Genomic DNA, 14975 nt, shown 5'->3' with positions numbered 1-14975 from the left:
CTGGATTTGATATCTGGTTCTCTCAATGTCTTGTGACTTTGATGAAGTTGCTTTAATGTTCTGCAGCTTGGTTCATTCATCTCTACATTGGAGATAGTAATAGCCTCCAATTTAATTGTGTTGTTGTAAGCACAGTGTTGACTAAATGTGCTTAGATTTATGTTTGGTATAGTGTTGGCACTTAATAGTTTTAATCATGATAACATTCGAGACCACTCCCTACAGGTTAAATTAGTATTGCTATTAGACAAGAAATACTGTTAGAAAGTCTGAATAAGGAAAGATATTTGGATTCATACTCAGACAAGTAAAACTAAAGAAAAATAAAGAGGTAGTTTAAATCTACGCTGTTAATTTTTGTGCCACCAGTTAAGTGAAATTCAACTTCTGAATAATAGCTGAAAATTTACATTTGCTTGATTTTTCACATATGCTATTTTGTTTCTTATTTACTCAAAATAAAAGATAAGTCTGGTTCTGTGTATCAATTTTTAAAAAATATTTATTTTTGAAGGAGAGAAAGAGTGTGAGTGGGGGAGGGTCAGAAAAGAGAGAGAGAGAGAGAGAGAGAGAGAGAGAGAGAGAATCCAAAACAGGCTGCAGGGTCTCAGCTGTCAGCACAGAGCCCGATGCAGGGCTTGACTCACGAGCTGTGAGATCATAACCTGAGCCGAAGTCAGATACCTAACTGACTGAGCCACCCAGGCACTCTGTGTATCAAATTTTCTGAATACACAAACAAAAAGAAAAGAAATAAAACAGAAAATCATACTGGAAGCACACTTAAAAGTAAGGAAAGACATTTCATGGTAAATAATCAATGCAAGAGAAGGATATCACAATACTAAATACGTATGTAAGCATCATCGTAGCTTTAAAATATATTTTAAAAGATTGACATAATTAAACAGAAAAATAGACAAATCCACATTCATAATGGAGGATTTAATACGTCCTTCCAATATTTAGAATAAACAGATCAAAACATAGTAAAAAATATAAAAGATTGGAACAATGGAATCATAAATTTGACCTAGATAGAATATTAGACTAGATAGGTAGAATATTGACCAGATAATGGGCCATAAAGAAAATCTTATCAAGGAGTGCCTGGGTAGCTCAGTCCATTAAGCATCGGACTCAGAATACCTGCTCAGGTCATGACCTCACAGTCATGGGATCAAGCTCTTCATGGGGCTCCACTAAGTGTGGAGTTGGCTTGGGATTCTCTCTCCCCCTCTATGTCTGCTCTTCCCCTACTGGTGCTCTCTCTCTCTCTCAAAATAAATAAACATTTAAAAAAAAAAGAAAATCACATCAAATTTTTAAATTACTTTTGTAACTTTTTAATTTAAATACCTGTTAGTTAACATGCAGTGTAATATTAGTTTCAAGTGTAGAATATAGTGACTCAAAACTTACATACAACACCCAGTGCTTATCACAAGTGCACTCCTTAATCCCATTCACCTATTCAACCTATCGCCCCCACCTACCTCCTTTCTGGTAACCATCAATTATTTCTCTATAGTTAAGAATCTGTTTCTTGTTTTCCTTTCTTCCTCTTTTTTCCCCCTTTGTTTGCTTGTTTCGTTTCTTAAATTCCAAGTATGAGTGAAATTATATGGTAATTGTCTTTCTCTGGCTGACTTACTTCACTTAGCAATTATACTCTCTAGCTCCATCCATGTTGTTGCAAATGACAAGATTTCATTCTTTTTTATGGCTAGGAAATATTCCATTCTATATGTATATGCACCACCTCTACTTTATCCATTTATCAGTCAATGGACATTTGGGCTGTTTCCGTAATTTGGCTATTGTTGCTGCTATCAACATTGGGGTGCATGTAGCCTTTTGAATTCGTATTTTTGTACCCATTGGGTAAATACCTAGCAGTTAAATTGGTAGATTGTAGAATAATTCTATTTTTAACTTTTTGAGAAAACTCCATACTATTTTCCAGAGTGGCTGGACTGGTTTGCATTCCCAGCAGCAGTACAAGAGGGTTTCCCTTTCTCCACATCCTCACCAACACCTGTTGTTTTCTGTGTTGTTAATTTTATCCATTCTGACAGGTGTGAGGTGATATGTGGTTGTAGTTTTGATTTGTATTTCCCTGATGGTGAGAGATGTTGAGCATCTTTTCATGAGTCTGTTAGCCATCTGGGTGTGTTTCTGGAAAAATGTCTATTCATGTCTTCTGCCGTTTTTTTAATTTAATTTTTTCATGTTTATTTATTTTTGAGAGAGAGACAAAGTGCAAGCAGGGAAGGGGCAGAGAAAGCAGGAGACAAAGAATCCGAAGCAGGCTCCAAGCTCTGAACTGTCCTCACAGAGCCCTATGCAGGGCTCGAACTCACGAACTGTGAGATCCTGACCTGAGCTGAAGTCAGAATCTTACCTGACTGAGCCACCCAGGTGCCCCTCTTCTGTCCGTTTCTTAACTAGATTATTTATTGTTTGGGTGTTGAGCTTTATAAGTTCTTTCTATATTTTGGATATTTATCTTGTGAAATCTTAAAAGATTAGAATTATTGATACATATTTATACATGTATCAATATTTATACATGATACATATTTATACATCTATCAAATATGGATAAATCTTTAGAAGAAACAAAATTAAACAAAAAATCAATTTAAAAGATAAGTAGAAAATCCCAAGTTACCAGAAATCAACACTTTAGAAGAAATTCTCTTAAAAAATTACAGCAGGACGTCTAGCTTTTGTGGTGTGGAAAGCTTGGTGAACTCACTAAGCTGAGTGAGGACATAGGACAGACTCACATTTCCTGTTGCCTGATTTAGGACAAAAGTCCGAGTGAAGCAGTATAATAGCAAAGGGATGATATTTTCAGTAAATAGTGCCAGACCAGTTGGATAGCCATATTTTTAAAATGGATCCATTGCTCTTTAGTGTACCATACACAGAAGTCAAATGCTGTCTTAAATGTGAAAGAGAAAACAATGCTTTTAGAAGAAAGCATCGTTGTATCCTAGGAGTAGGCAAGGAATTCTTAAATAGGACACAAAATGCACTAATCCAAATAGGAAAAACTTTTGATATTTTATTCTATTTTCATATTAAGAAAATTTCTTTTTTTAAAAAATTAATTAATTTATTTAGAGAGAGAGGAAGTGTGCAAGCAAAACCACATGGCGGCATAGGATGGAAAGGCAGAGAGAAAGGGGGAGAGAGAGCTTCCCAAGCATACTCTACACTGTGCACAGAGCCCAACATGGTGCTTGAATCAGGAACTGTGACATCACTACCTGAGCCAAACCAGGTGTTGGATGTTTAACTGACTGAGCCACCCAGGCACCCCAAGAAAATGTATTTTCTTTTTAAGCTCCAAACATTTTCTTTTGTCCATTGCAGTTATGATATCTGGTGACATTAACAAGGACTGTCTCTGCTGTGGCTAGAGCCATAGATATGCAAGGCGACTAGTGACCCAGAATTCTTTTCTGCTTACACGTGTCAGTGAATTCAGCCTAAATTTGTGGTTTGAACCCTCTGAAAACGTGTCCAGCTTCCAAAGCTGGCTACCAACTTCCAAAGCAGGCTTGAAGAATACGTTTGAAAAAATTACACCCAAGCATAACTATGAAAACCAAACATGTAACTGTTCAATTTAAAATGAAGAAATTCTGCTCAGTAAAAAACATGTAACACTGAGCAAATAGCCCATCGACGGAGAAAATATTTATAGTACATATGTCCAAGAATGTACAAAGAGTATAGAAAGAATTCCCACAGTTAGATAAGTAAAAGACAGATAACTCAGCAGAAAAGACTTGAATAGACAATTCACCCAAGAGGATATCTAAATGACCAGTTGCTACATGCGAGTTCTCCACTTCATTTGTCATCGGGAAAAGGCATATTAAAGCCACAAAGAAGTACTGCTCTGTGTTCACCAGAATGGCTAAAATCGCACAGATTGGAGACATCGAGTGTGTTGAGGATTTGGAGCAATGTATACACTGCTGATGGCACACCAGTTAGCAGAATCCTTTTGGAAAACTCTCTGATGTTACCTGGTACACGTAAACGTATTCACGCGTCGTGTCCTACCATTTCACTCCTCAGTATGTACTCATCAGGAATGACGACCTGTCTTTACCAAAACCTCATAATAGGCTCATAGCGGCACTACTTCTGTTAGCTGCAAACGAGAATCCACCCAGATGCCCAGTGGCAGGCACACAAATAAAATGAGATATGTTCAAAGAATTGAACATTGCACGCCCTAAGAATTAATGATCCGCAATTAAACCCAACAGCGTGGTTGAATGACACACGGTTTTTCACGAAAGGCTCTGAATACTAAAGACTCAGGATCTGATCTCTCAGCTGCTGCAGAGTACCAGACAGGCAAATGGACTCCATGTTCCCAGAGATCCGGAGAGGGGTCACCCTGTGTGTGGTGAGAGGAGGGCGAGAGGGACTGACTGAAGGGACAACCGGGGCTTCCCTGAGACCTAGTGCTGCGCGGTTTCCTGAGCTCGGTGCTGCTGCAGAGGCGTCTTCACCTTCTCGAGATTCAGCAGACCCTTTGCTTCCCTTCTCTTCATGCTTATCGTATTTCAACATAGAGTTTTAGCAATCCAGCATTCCAGTTTCTTGAGTTTTGAATTGTTAAACTCATTTGTGTCCAATGAGAGTGATCCTGTTGTTTCACACACGTATGTGACACGTCCTTAAAAGAATAAGTGCATGGTTTGCGGAAAAGCAGGTCCCAAATATCAACCAGCACTGCACTCTTGGCAAAGTTCACTCACGTTGTCTGGGTCTTGTTTGTGAAAGCGTTGCCTAACGTCAAGCTCTGTAAATGATTTCGTTTTTAATGTTTATTTATATTTGAGAGAGAGAGAGAGAGAGAGAGAGAGAGAGCATGCGCAGGGGAGGACACAGACAGAGACAGAATCTGAAACAGGCTCCAGCCTCTGAGCTGTCAGCACAAAGCCTGACTCATGGCTTGAACCCACAAGCTGTGAGATGATGACCTAAGCTGAAGTCAGAGGCTTAACCAACTGAGCCACCAGGTGCCCCCGTAAATGATTTTTAAAGGAGCTTTTATTATTTTCTTTTGAGGTTTACACATGATAGACCTGAATGGGTTTGAATAATTAGAGAGTTAATGAAATCCAAAGTTTATCACCGGTTACACATTCTTGCACATTCCAAGAACCTGAGCACATTCCAGCAGAGAACATGCCTGGGTTTATAAAAAACCAAAGCAGGTCACAGCATTAACATTCAGTGGGAATACAGTGAAAATCTGATTCCAACACTGGCATTGCTGGGGCTTGTAACCGATTTTTTCTTTTGCTTTGCAAAAGTTTCTGATGGGCGGAGCATCTAGTAATCCCTTTCATTCCCAAACTGTGTCTCACTTCCTGCTCTAATCACAACTTTTAGCAGAAGAGCAGCTGACATAGTGTGAGCAGTGTCGGCTATTAAATGTGCCCCTAACCGATCCTCAAAATGAGATTTCCAGCACAGATTGTTTGGCTTATGTGGTGGACTGTTTGTGTTGCAGAAGGTAAGAGTGAAAAAAGAAAGCCTTTTCTATATTATAAAACATTTTCTGTTATGCTTTTCACAGTGGTATTAGGAATTTGGTCTAGATTGTGATTTAATTACTGTTCTGTAGCTTAATGTGTGAGTGGCTTTTGACATTGTTAAGTTTCAAAAAATAGAAGCAGCTTATTTAGATGATGTGATTACTCATCATAATTTTATTTAATGTAAAAATTCAAAACATGTTTTAATATTTTGAAAGCTGTAATATAAGCATTTCCCTTGTAATTATCATAAAACATAATTTTATGCTTGGAATTTTTACCCAAATGCTTTCTGTGAAAGTATGAAGAAGCATATGAACATATATAGAACCAGAACAGAAATTAGACAATAGAAACCTTCAAATCATCTAATGACTAGATTTATCTCAGATATAGATGTTAACTCTTTCTAAAGAAGAATCCCTTTAGCATTTACAACTGTTATTGTCACGGCCTTAAAAGTCTTATAGACAAGCAAGCATTACTTGTACCTTTGGCATGAATATATCATATAAATTTGAAAAAAATGAATATGCAATGTTTGTACATCCAAATATTCTAATGGGTGTTTTCCTGTGGTTGTATTTGAGGTATATTCTAGAAGACCAGTCTTAAGAATAGTGAATATGAATGTAGAAGTTTTTATTTTCTGGCATTAGTAAGGCGATTTCTAGACATATAATTACATTTAATTCGAACACTACTTCTCAATAGATTAAAAAGTTTCTTTGGATGGAATTTGGTTTCTAGTTCATGATAGCAAACTGTGTGATACTATTTGATTTACTTTTTTTGAATGACATTTTTAAAACAAATGAGTTACCTATCATTCACAAATTTCCAAAACATTTCACTAAGTCAACAAGTTTTTTTGAATGCTTGCTTCCTGTCAGCCTCTAAGCATTGAAATATACCAACAAATAACACTAAAGCTCTGTCATTGATGGTCTTTCAATCTAGAAAATGAAGGCAGGTATCTCTCTTTAATTATATTCCTCAGTTATTTTTTTAAGGTTTATTCACATATGCTTAATTTTTTTTTTTTCTGAGACACGGAGCATTTTTAGTTTCACATCCTGATATGCTATTGCTTGATTTTTAGTTCAGAAACCTTATATCCAGCCACCTTTTAAACTAGCTATACAATCGTATTTACTGCATATGTAAATATTGCAGTGTGTATTCAAATGTAAAATATTATTGTATTGGCAAAGAGTTCCAGAACACTCTTAATGCTACAAACCATTACAAACATCTTTTTCTGTACACAAGTGTTTCTGTCTTTTCTTTAGCAGGAGTATGTTCAGTGTCTCAATATTTACATATTGTTTGCCTAGGCTTTATGTAGACATCATTTGTCATGTAAGGAAGATTTGTTTTCTTTCCAGCTCATGTTTAAAACTCAAGAATTGATGCCAAGTTTAATTAAACTGTTTAAGTGATTACAAAGTGGAATTTGAAATTTTAAAATCGGGTGCTATAAAGCATGTATTAAAAATTAAGTAATAGTGGGGCGCCTGGGTGGCGCAGTCGGTTAAGCGTCCGACTTCAGCCAGGTCACGATCTCACGGTCCGTGAGTTCGAGCCCCGCGTCAGGCTCTGGGCCGATGGCTCGGAGCCTGGAGCCTGTTTCCAATTCTGTGTCTCCCTCTCTCTCTGCCCCTCCCCCGTTCATGCTCTGTCTCTCTCTGTCCCAAAAATAAAAATAAAAAACGTTGAAAAAAAAAATTAAAAAAAAAAAAAATAAAAAAAAATAAAAATTAAGTAATAGTGATTTAAGCTCCTTACTTACATAATCAATTCCAGCTGACTCATTTCACCTGTATTTTCTATTTCATCAAAATGTGTTTAAATGTGGCATCCATTTCTGCTGGTGAATTGGGCATTAGCACTCTACATACTATGGTGAGACTGACTCACCATTTCTGGCTACTTCCTAACAGAGGAAGTATAACATTACTATTTAAAGCAATCCTTAGGTTAGCCTCATGATTTTCACAAAAGCACACATGATGCACAAGTGAGTAGGAAAAAAATTACATGAATTTTCAGCAGATATAGAACTGTGATTTATTCCTTCTTTGCCAAAAAGTTCTAAAACTGGTTTGAAATGCCAATTCCATCAGTCTACCATACCTAGCAAATTTCACTCAGCAAGATAGCCTTGCTCATTAAAAATATCTATATATCCTTCAGTAGTTGCCTCTGGCTTTATTTCCCATGTAGAAATAAATATGAAATAGTAAATTGAGATATTGAGAAATACTAAATTGAATACTGAATAGTAAATTGAGGAATTGAGAAAACAGTTTGGAACACCAGCACAATCTGCTTTACTCAACCAGACTTAATGTTTTAGCATTTCATAAATTGCCTCTGTCCTGTTCAGAGTGAACATTCCTCAAAAAATCCTTTTCACTCTAAAGAGGAATGATAGCCCATAGGAAGAATTTATTGGCTCAAGTTTCATGGAGACCAGTTAGTACCTTTTCGATGCAATAGGCTCTCTGCTTTGCCATTGCCAGGCGTGTAGAAACATTAGTTGTTTCCTTGTAAAACATCTCAGTTGAACGAATCACCACAGGCTGCTAAGAACTGGTCATATTTACAGGACAAAGTTTAGAATAACAGTCCCTCAATCTTACCACATAGTTTCTGTTTTCTGGGATATATTATGACCAAGCTTTTCAAGTAGACCATTTAGACTTCGGGTCTCAAAAGTGTATAATCTTTGAAAGTAACCCCAGCCCAGAAATTCTTGGCTGAGAAATGTGAAAAAATTAAAACCTACTGAAACATGTCCAAGTACACACTGGCTATTCTTTTTGGAGAGATATAGGTGTTATCTATTTCTGGAGGCTTAAAGGGCAAAAAAATGTTCTTTCAGGACTTAAAATATATTACAGATCAAAGCTAGAGAGATTCTCTTCTATCAGAAAGTAAAGCAAAATAATTTTTATATATTGTTTCAAATGCAAGATGGTTTCAAGTTTGAGTTAACTCTAAGTGGGAAGAATAATTGATATTGTAAATCATAAGAATTACTTATAAATTAATTAAAAGTACTATTTTATAAAGTATGTGTGAATGTTATACATAGTTATCTAATCCAGAACTTGAGGTGATGGCTTTTAATCCTAAATTCTATGTTTCAATTCCAAAGTTATAAATAAGAATTCTTCTTCTCCCTTCACAAAAAACCCAAGTTTTCAGAAATAGTTGTGTGGTGTTTACCTATGTGATGTAATTTAAGGTTGTGCAATAGCCCAACTGCCTTCAATATCCTCTTTTCTTTGAAAATGTTGTAGGGGCACCTAGGTGGCTCAGTCAGTTAAGCATCTGACTCTTGGTTTTGGCTCAGGTCATGTTCTCACAGTTTGTGGGGTTGATCCCCATGTCAGGCTCTGCACTGATAGCTAGAGCCTATTTGGGATTTCTCTCTCTCTCTTTCTCTCTCTCTCTCTCTCTCTCTCTCTCTCTCTCTCTCTCACTCTCTGCCCCTCCAGTACTCACACTCTATCTCTAAAAATAAATTTTGAAACATTAAAAAATATAAATTGTATTTTAAAAAAAGAAAATGTTTTACACATATAAATTCAACAAATCTGAAATTTGTGTAGAATGAAAAATACTCTGAATACTTTAGAACAGTTAAATCTAGTATTATTTACTGAATATATGGTGAATTATTATAAGCTGAAAAGTTCTGTATTACAATTTTAGTGAGGAAAGTTAGAAATGGATGATGAGGGTGAAGAACAGGACTAAGAAACTCTGGAAGGTGAGGTGGCCCTGGGGAGTGGAGATCTGATGGGTGAAGTGTGACAGTGAGCACGATGAGAAGGGTCAGAGCAGATGCCCCGGGAGTGTCACGAGAGGGAGAGGTGTGCCACAGCAAGCCTTGTTTATTTTCAATGTAGACATATTTGGAGAATCCATATGCTACTCTTCTGCCTGCATATAATGTTAAACTAGAACTGAATTATTAAGTATTGCTGAAATTGTTCTTAACTGAAAGTAAGTCCCCCAATGACACATAAATTAGTAGGTTCTTCATCTTTGGCCTTTGATTGCTAGGGTTTCTGCCAAAGTCTACATCGATCCACTTTGCTCAATCCCTCATTGTTCTACAACCTTTGCACTTTTCCTTCTTCCCAGTTATGCCTCTCCCTCACCCCACACACCATCCCCTACCAGTGCAGGATGTAAGATTTTCCCAACCAGTCTATCCTGTGCTCACTTACCTGATGTGCTCTTTACCCATATCTTAACAACTTTAACTAGTTTCAGAATATGGTGCATAAATAAGAGATGATGTAATTGAGGTAAAAAGTGCTATATTTTAGGAAAAAATCACAAAAAAAGAACAAAAGGAAAGGGGTAAAAATATTTGAAAGAGCACTTTTATGTGTTTGGACATTTTAACTGAGAGAGCCAAGTTTCTCAAACCATGTTGACCAAAAATGTAATAGATAGGAAAGTGATTATAGAATTGTTCCTTCAAAGGCTCCCAAAAGCCTTTTTGAACAAAATTAAAATGATTCCTGACTTCAAAATTATGGCATAAATTCAAAATTAAGACATGTAGACAAGAGGTACAATGGAGTTACAGATAGCAGAGTTTCTTGGGTTCATGCAGTAGAGCTTTGAGATCACTGCACATGTGTTCTCATGTCTTACCTTTTACATTGGTTACCGTCCACTGTGCTCTTCCCATGGGTTGCCTGCAATCTGCAGATATAATGGAAAGGTTCCAAAAGAGCTTCATATTCATCCATTCATTCTTTCATTCATTTATTTGCCCATCCAGTGGTCACTTTTTAAGTGACTGCTGAGTGCCTGCTAAGTGCCAGGCATTAGGACTAGCATTTACCAAAAGGCCATTTAGTGGGGAAAACAAAAGGAATGATTATCGTATTTCATCAACATATTGTATTTTACTGTATAAAGCATTGTGATGGAGACAAGCAAAAGAGAGACTACAGGATCATTTAGAGGAGGCAAGAAATCCAAGTTGGAATGAGAGTCTGGAGTGGGATTGGGGTGGGGAGTTTGTTTGTAAGCGGTGGAATGAAGAGAGCCAAATCTGTCAGGGTCACGATGGCATCTTGGGTAGGCTTTGAAGGTTGGATGGGAGTCATGGAAATAAGGATGCCAGGGAGGAGGACATTCAAGACTGAGGAACATGGCTCCTGGGTGGCTCAGTTGGTTACGCATCAGACTCTTGATTCAGCTCAGGTCATGATCTCAGTCTTGAGATCGAGTCCCGTGTGGAGCTCCACACTGGTAATGGACCCTGGTGGGATTCTCTCTCTCTCTCTCTCTCTCTTTCTCTCTTTCTCTCCCTCCCCCTCTCCTTCTACCCCTGCCCCCTCCTTAAAAAGTAAAAGGAAAAATACAAAACAAAAAAAACTGAGGAAACAACAATTGTGTTTACAAAGGACTCATAGTAGATCTGTAAAAATGAAGGATTGTGATCATCCCCACCTTTCTAAATCTGCCATCAGTTACAATTCCACAAGTACTTCAGGTGAATTTGGGTATAGTGTGTGCTGTTTTTCTTCTTTTCTTTTTCAATCCTTATCCTCAAGATTATCATAATTATTCAGATGCAAAATCATTCCTGCTACAGTTTTTAAAGGTCCTCGTTTTAATATCACCCTGTAACTAAGCTCCTTTTTATAGCAACTAGTCAATATACACTAACAATTTACTTTAAGAAGCTACCATTTTGACTTGGACAATAATTGGCATTAGGTAGTAGCGACCCAAATAGTACACATTTCAAGAAATTTGATTTCAGAGATATATGCAAGCTGTATCCTGATAGTAACTTGTTTGAATCCTAATTATAGCATTCTTGTATTCTGCCCAATTTCTTATTGCTATGACCTATTCTCCCATTTGCTTTTCATAATCCTGGAATTATCTTCTTGGTCTTTACGTTGTTAAAATTTCAAGAAGAAATTGCATAATCATATTTAAAAAAAATTTAAGTGTAAGTTTATTTTTTCAAATGCTTTAATAGTGTAATGTAATCTCTATCTGCTTTTCCCTGAGGTTTGTTTTTTATTTTTTATTTAAAAAAAATTTTTTAATGTTTATTTATTTTTGAGACAGAGAGAGACAGAGACAGAGCTTGAGGGGGGCAGGGACAGAGAGAGAGAGGGAGACACAGAACCCAAAGAGGCTCCAGGCCCTGAGCTGTCAGCACAGAGCCCGACACGGTGCTCGAACTTGTGAACCGCGAGATCATGACCTGAGCTGAAATCGGCCACTTAACTGACTGAGCCACCCAGGCGCAACCCCCGCCCCCTGAGTTGTTTTTTTTTTTTTTTTTTTTTTCAACATTTTTATTTTTTTTATTTTTTTTATTTTTGGGACAGAGAGAGACAGAGCATGAACGGGGGAGGGGCAGAGAGAGAGGGAGACACAGAATCGGAAACAGGCTCCAGGCTCCGAGCCATCAGCCCAGAGCCTGACGCGGGGCTCAAACTCACGGACCGCGAGATCGTGACCTGGCTGAAGTCGGACGCTTAACCGACTGCGCCACCCAGGCGCCCCGAGTTTTTTTTTTTTAAACTTCATTACAACTGATATTTTCTCTATAGAGGTGTATATATTCTTTGCCACATATCTTTAATTATTCTTGTGTTATTTGTAAAATAATCTGAATATATCTTATTTTGAAAAGTTATTTGGATCATATCATGTATATGCATATGTAACTAATATTCATATATACCAATGAGAAGATAGGAAAGAAATTTAACATAAAATATCTATTTTTGCTATTTCCATTTTGTCCATTTGATTTATTTTTTCTTAAAAAATTTTTTTTTAATATTTATTTTTGAGAGAGAGAGAAACAGAGTGCAAGCAGGGGAGGTGTAGAGAAAGAGGGAGTCAGAATCCGAATCATGCTCCAGGCTCCAAGCTATCAGCACAGATCCCGACGGTGGGGGGTCTTGAACTCTTGAACTGTGAGATCATGACCTGAGTGGAAGTTGGATGCTCAACCAACTGAGCCACCCAGGCGCTCCTTGATTTACATTTTCCACCTTGATTTTTAGTTTTGCTTTATAATATATTCTAGTGCCTACTAAGTTTAGAAATTAGGCTACTTAAAAAGTAGTATCTCCTGTTCTTTTTTTCCCAAAATAATTTTATTTTATTTATTTTTTTAAATTTCCCCACAAAGGGAATTTTATTGAGGGTGCTAGCTTATTTCACGCTCAAAAGACCAACTGCAACCAAATGAAGTGAACATAACCTCAAGATTTTATTGTCTTCATAACATAACAAAATATGAAGCTTAGAACTGGATTACTTGGCCCTTTCTCTTCTTATCTCCTCCCAGTTCAAAATGCTTGCATCTCTTAATGGCCAGCATTCTCTTAGATCTGTAGTTGGGCTCAACACATTCAAGCCTCAGAACAATGTTCTTTGTGGTTTTAGCCTTTTTCTGGGAAATTGGCTTAGTTTGCCCACCATAGCCACTCTGCTTCCTGTCATAACACCGCTTTCCCTGGGCATAAAGAGAATCTTTGCCTTTCTTGTACTGTGTCACTTTGTGGGATTGGTGCTTGCCACACTTCTTGCGGAAAGTCCGACAGGTTTTAGGAACGTTCACCATGGCTGCAAGAAGACTATTGGCACAGAAAGAGCTCCCAAAATAATTTTAGAAAAATAGAGAAATTGTGCAAAGAGCCCAACTTGAGTCTACCAAAACAATCTGGTACACATTTGATTAATGTTTTCTCAAATATATACTTTTATCATGATTTACTTTATTCAATTAAGAACACTTTTCAAATAATAGTTTATAGATATATTGACATTAAAAACAAGTATTTAGGTGTGTGTTGTATGTTAATCATGCCCCTTTAAAATTTGAAAGTGGAAAAATTCAGTAAGTGATGATTATTAAACTATCAAGGATATTTGTTTTTAACTTTAACAAAAATTTTGTAACTGCGTCCCTCAAATTAAAGCAAAATCAATCCTATTCCTATCAATTGCCAAATCTATTCACACTCTCATTTAGGGACAAAATAATTTTTTATATCTTTTTTATGTTTATTTATTATTAAAGAGAGAGAGAAAGGATGCATGTGATGGAGAGGGCAGAGAGAGGGAAAAAGAGAATCCCAAGCAGGCTCTGCACTGTCAGTGCAGACCCCAATGTGGGGCTCGAACTGTGAGATCATGACCTGAGCCAAAATTGAGAGACAGACACTCAACTGACTGTGCCACCCAGGCGCCCTGGGACAGAATAATTTTTTATTATTTTTTAAATGTTTATTTATTTATTTTTGAGACAGAGAGAGATCATGCCCAAGCAGGGGAGAGGCAGAGAGAGAGGGAGACTCAGAATCCAAAGCAGGCTCCAGGCTCTGAGCTGTCAGCACAGAGCTCTTCCTGGGGCTCGAACCTACCAACCCTGAGATCATGACCTGAGTTGAAGTAAAATGCTCAAACCACTGAGCCTCCCAAGTTCCCCAGAATAATTTTAAATTATAAAATCAGACCAAGAGAATAAAAAGTTCATCAGGTGGTGTTTTATACATATGTATGTATATGTATATATATATGCGTGTATATATACATATATATATGTATGTATATATACACGCATATATATATATGTGTGTGTATATATATATATATGTATATCATTTAACTGGCATTAGATGACTACAAAACACATAAGGTGAAATATTCATTGTTTAAACCTAAGTAATACTTAAGACATAAGAAAGATTAGTTCATTCATTAACGTAGAACTTGTGGAGAGAGATGGCTATTCAAAAAAAAAAAAAAAAGAAGTCAAAAGCTAAGTCCTACCTTAAAATATGTTTGTATGCTTTTGAAATATATTTGTGTTACCTATTTAATAAGCCCCCTGCCCTGTTTCTTCAAGAACTGCCAACTTCAAGCAAATGTAGTTGTTATTCATACATGCCAACAATTTGGCTACATGGGGTAAAATAACTTTTTGTTTAATTAAAAATCGTTTCTGAGAATGTGGTTTAACTGAGCTTGAATGGTTTTTTGGTCAATTCAGACAAGCAAAAGTCATGTCATAAGATCTGCTTTATTACTGCTAGAGCAAAGATAGTGACTCATTTAAATATTTTGTTAGGACATGAGTTTATTCATGTATTGAAGATAAGAACAAAAGTTATCAGGAAGTAAATTTGAGGTTAGAAGATCTTCATATTAAAGAAAATCGCTCCATTCTGTAAAACAGGAAGGAGATGGTCATTATTCTCTGGGAGCTTACATGTGATGGGGGATAGACGAAATGCTTGTAAACATAAAAGTAATAATGAATCGTGAACTATGTTGTGAAGGAAGTAAGGTAGGGGCCGGGGAAAAATGACTGGGGTACAGAGA

The 14975-nt window shown here is 36.9% G+C and overlaps 2 protein-coding genes across 5 annotated transcripts in view; one reads left to right on the top strand and one right to left on the bottom strand.

Annotated features, from left to right (window-relative positions):
* Positions 1 to 5277: 5277 nt before the first annotated feature.
* The window catches only part of CFH (complement factor H), a 111147-nt gene continuing 101449 nt past the window's right edge, over positions 5278 to 14975 (top strand). The window contains exon 1 of one of the 4 annotated variants that reach the window (XM_058700273.1): positions 5278 to 5554. In XM_058700273.1, the coding sequence (XP_058556256.1) occupies positions 5497 to 5554 (58 nt within the window). In that variant the 5' untranslated portion in view covers positions 5278 to 5496. The remainder of the gene's footprint in view (positions 5555 to 14975) is intronic. The other 3 variants (XM_058700276.1, XM_058700272.1, XM_058700275.1) reach the window with 3 other exon arrangements.
* On the bottom strand, positions 12782 to 13248 carry LOC131495387 (large ribosomal subunit protein eL42-like). The gene has a single exon (XM_058700288.1). It carries the CDS (start codon positions 13210 to 13212, stop codon positions 12892 to 12894), a length of 321 nt encoding a protein of 106 aa, XP_058556271.1. The 5' UTR covers positions 13213 to 13248; the 3' UTR covers positions 12782 to 12891.

Source organism: Neofelis nebulosa, chromosome 15 (assembly GCF_028018385.1).
Source record: "Neofelis nebulosa isolate mNeoNeb1 chromosome 15, mNeoNeb1.pri, whole genome shotgun sequence".
Lineage (NCBI taxonomy): Eukaryota > Metazoa > Chordata > Mammalia > Carnivora > Felidae > Neofelis > Neofelis nebulosa.
This window is presented reverse-complemented; position numbering and strand designations above follow the sequence as displayed.

What these genes read in the sequence shown, in the direction of transcription:
- LOC131495387 (XM_058700288.1), bottom strand. Translation starts at nt 13,212, where the DNA reads ATGGTGAACGTTCCTAAAACCTGTCGGACTTTCCGCAAGAAGTGTGGC.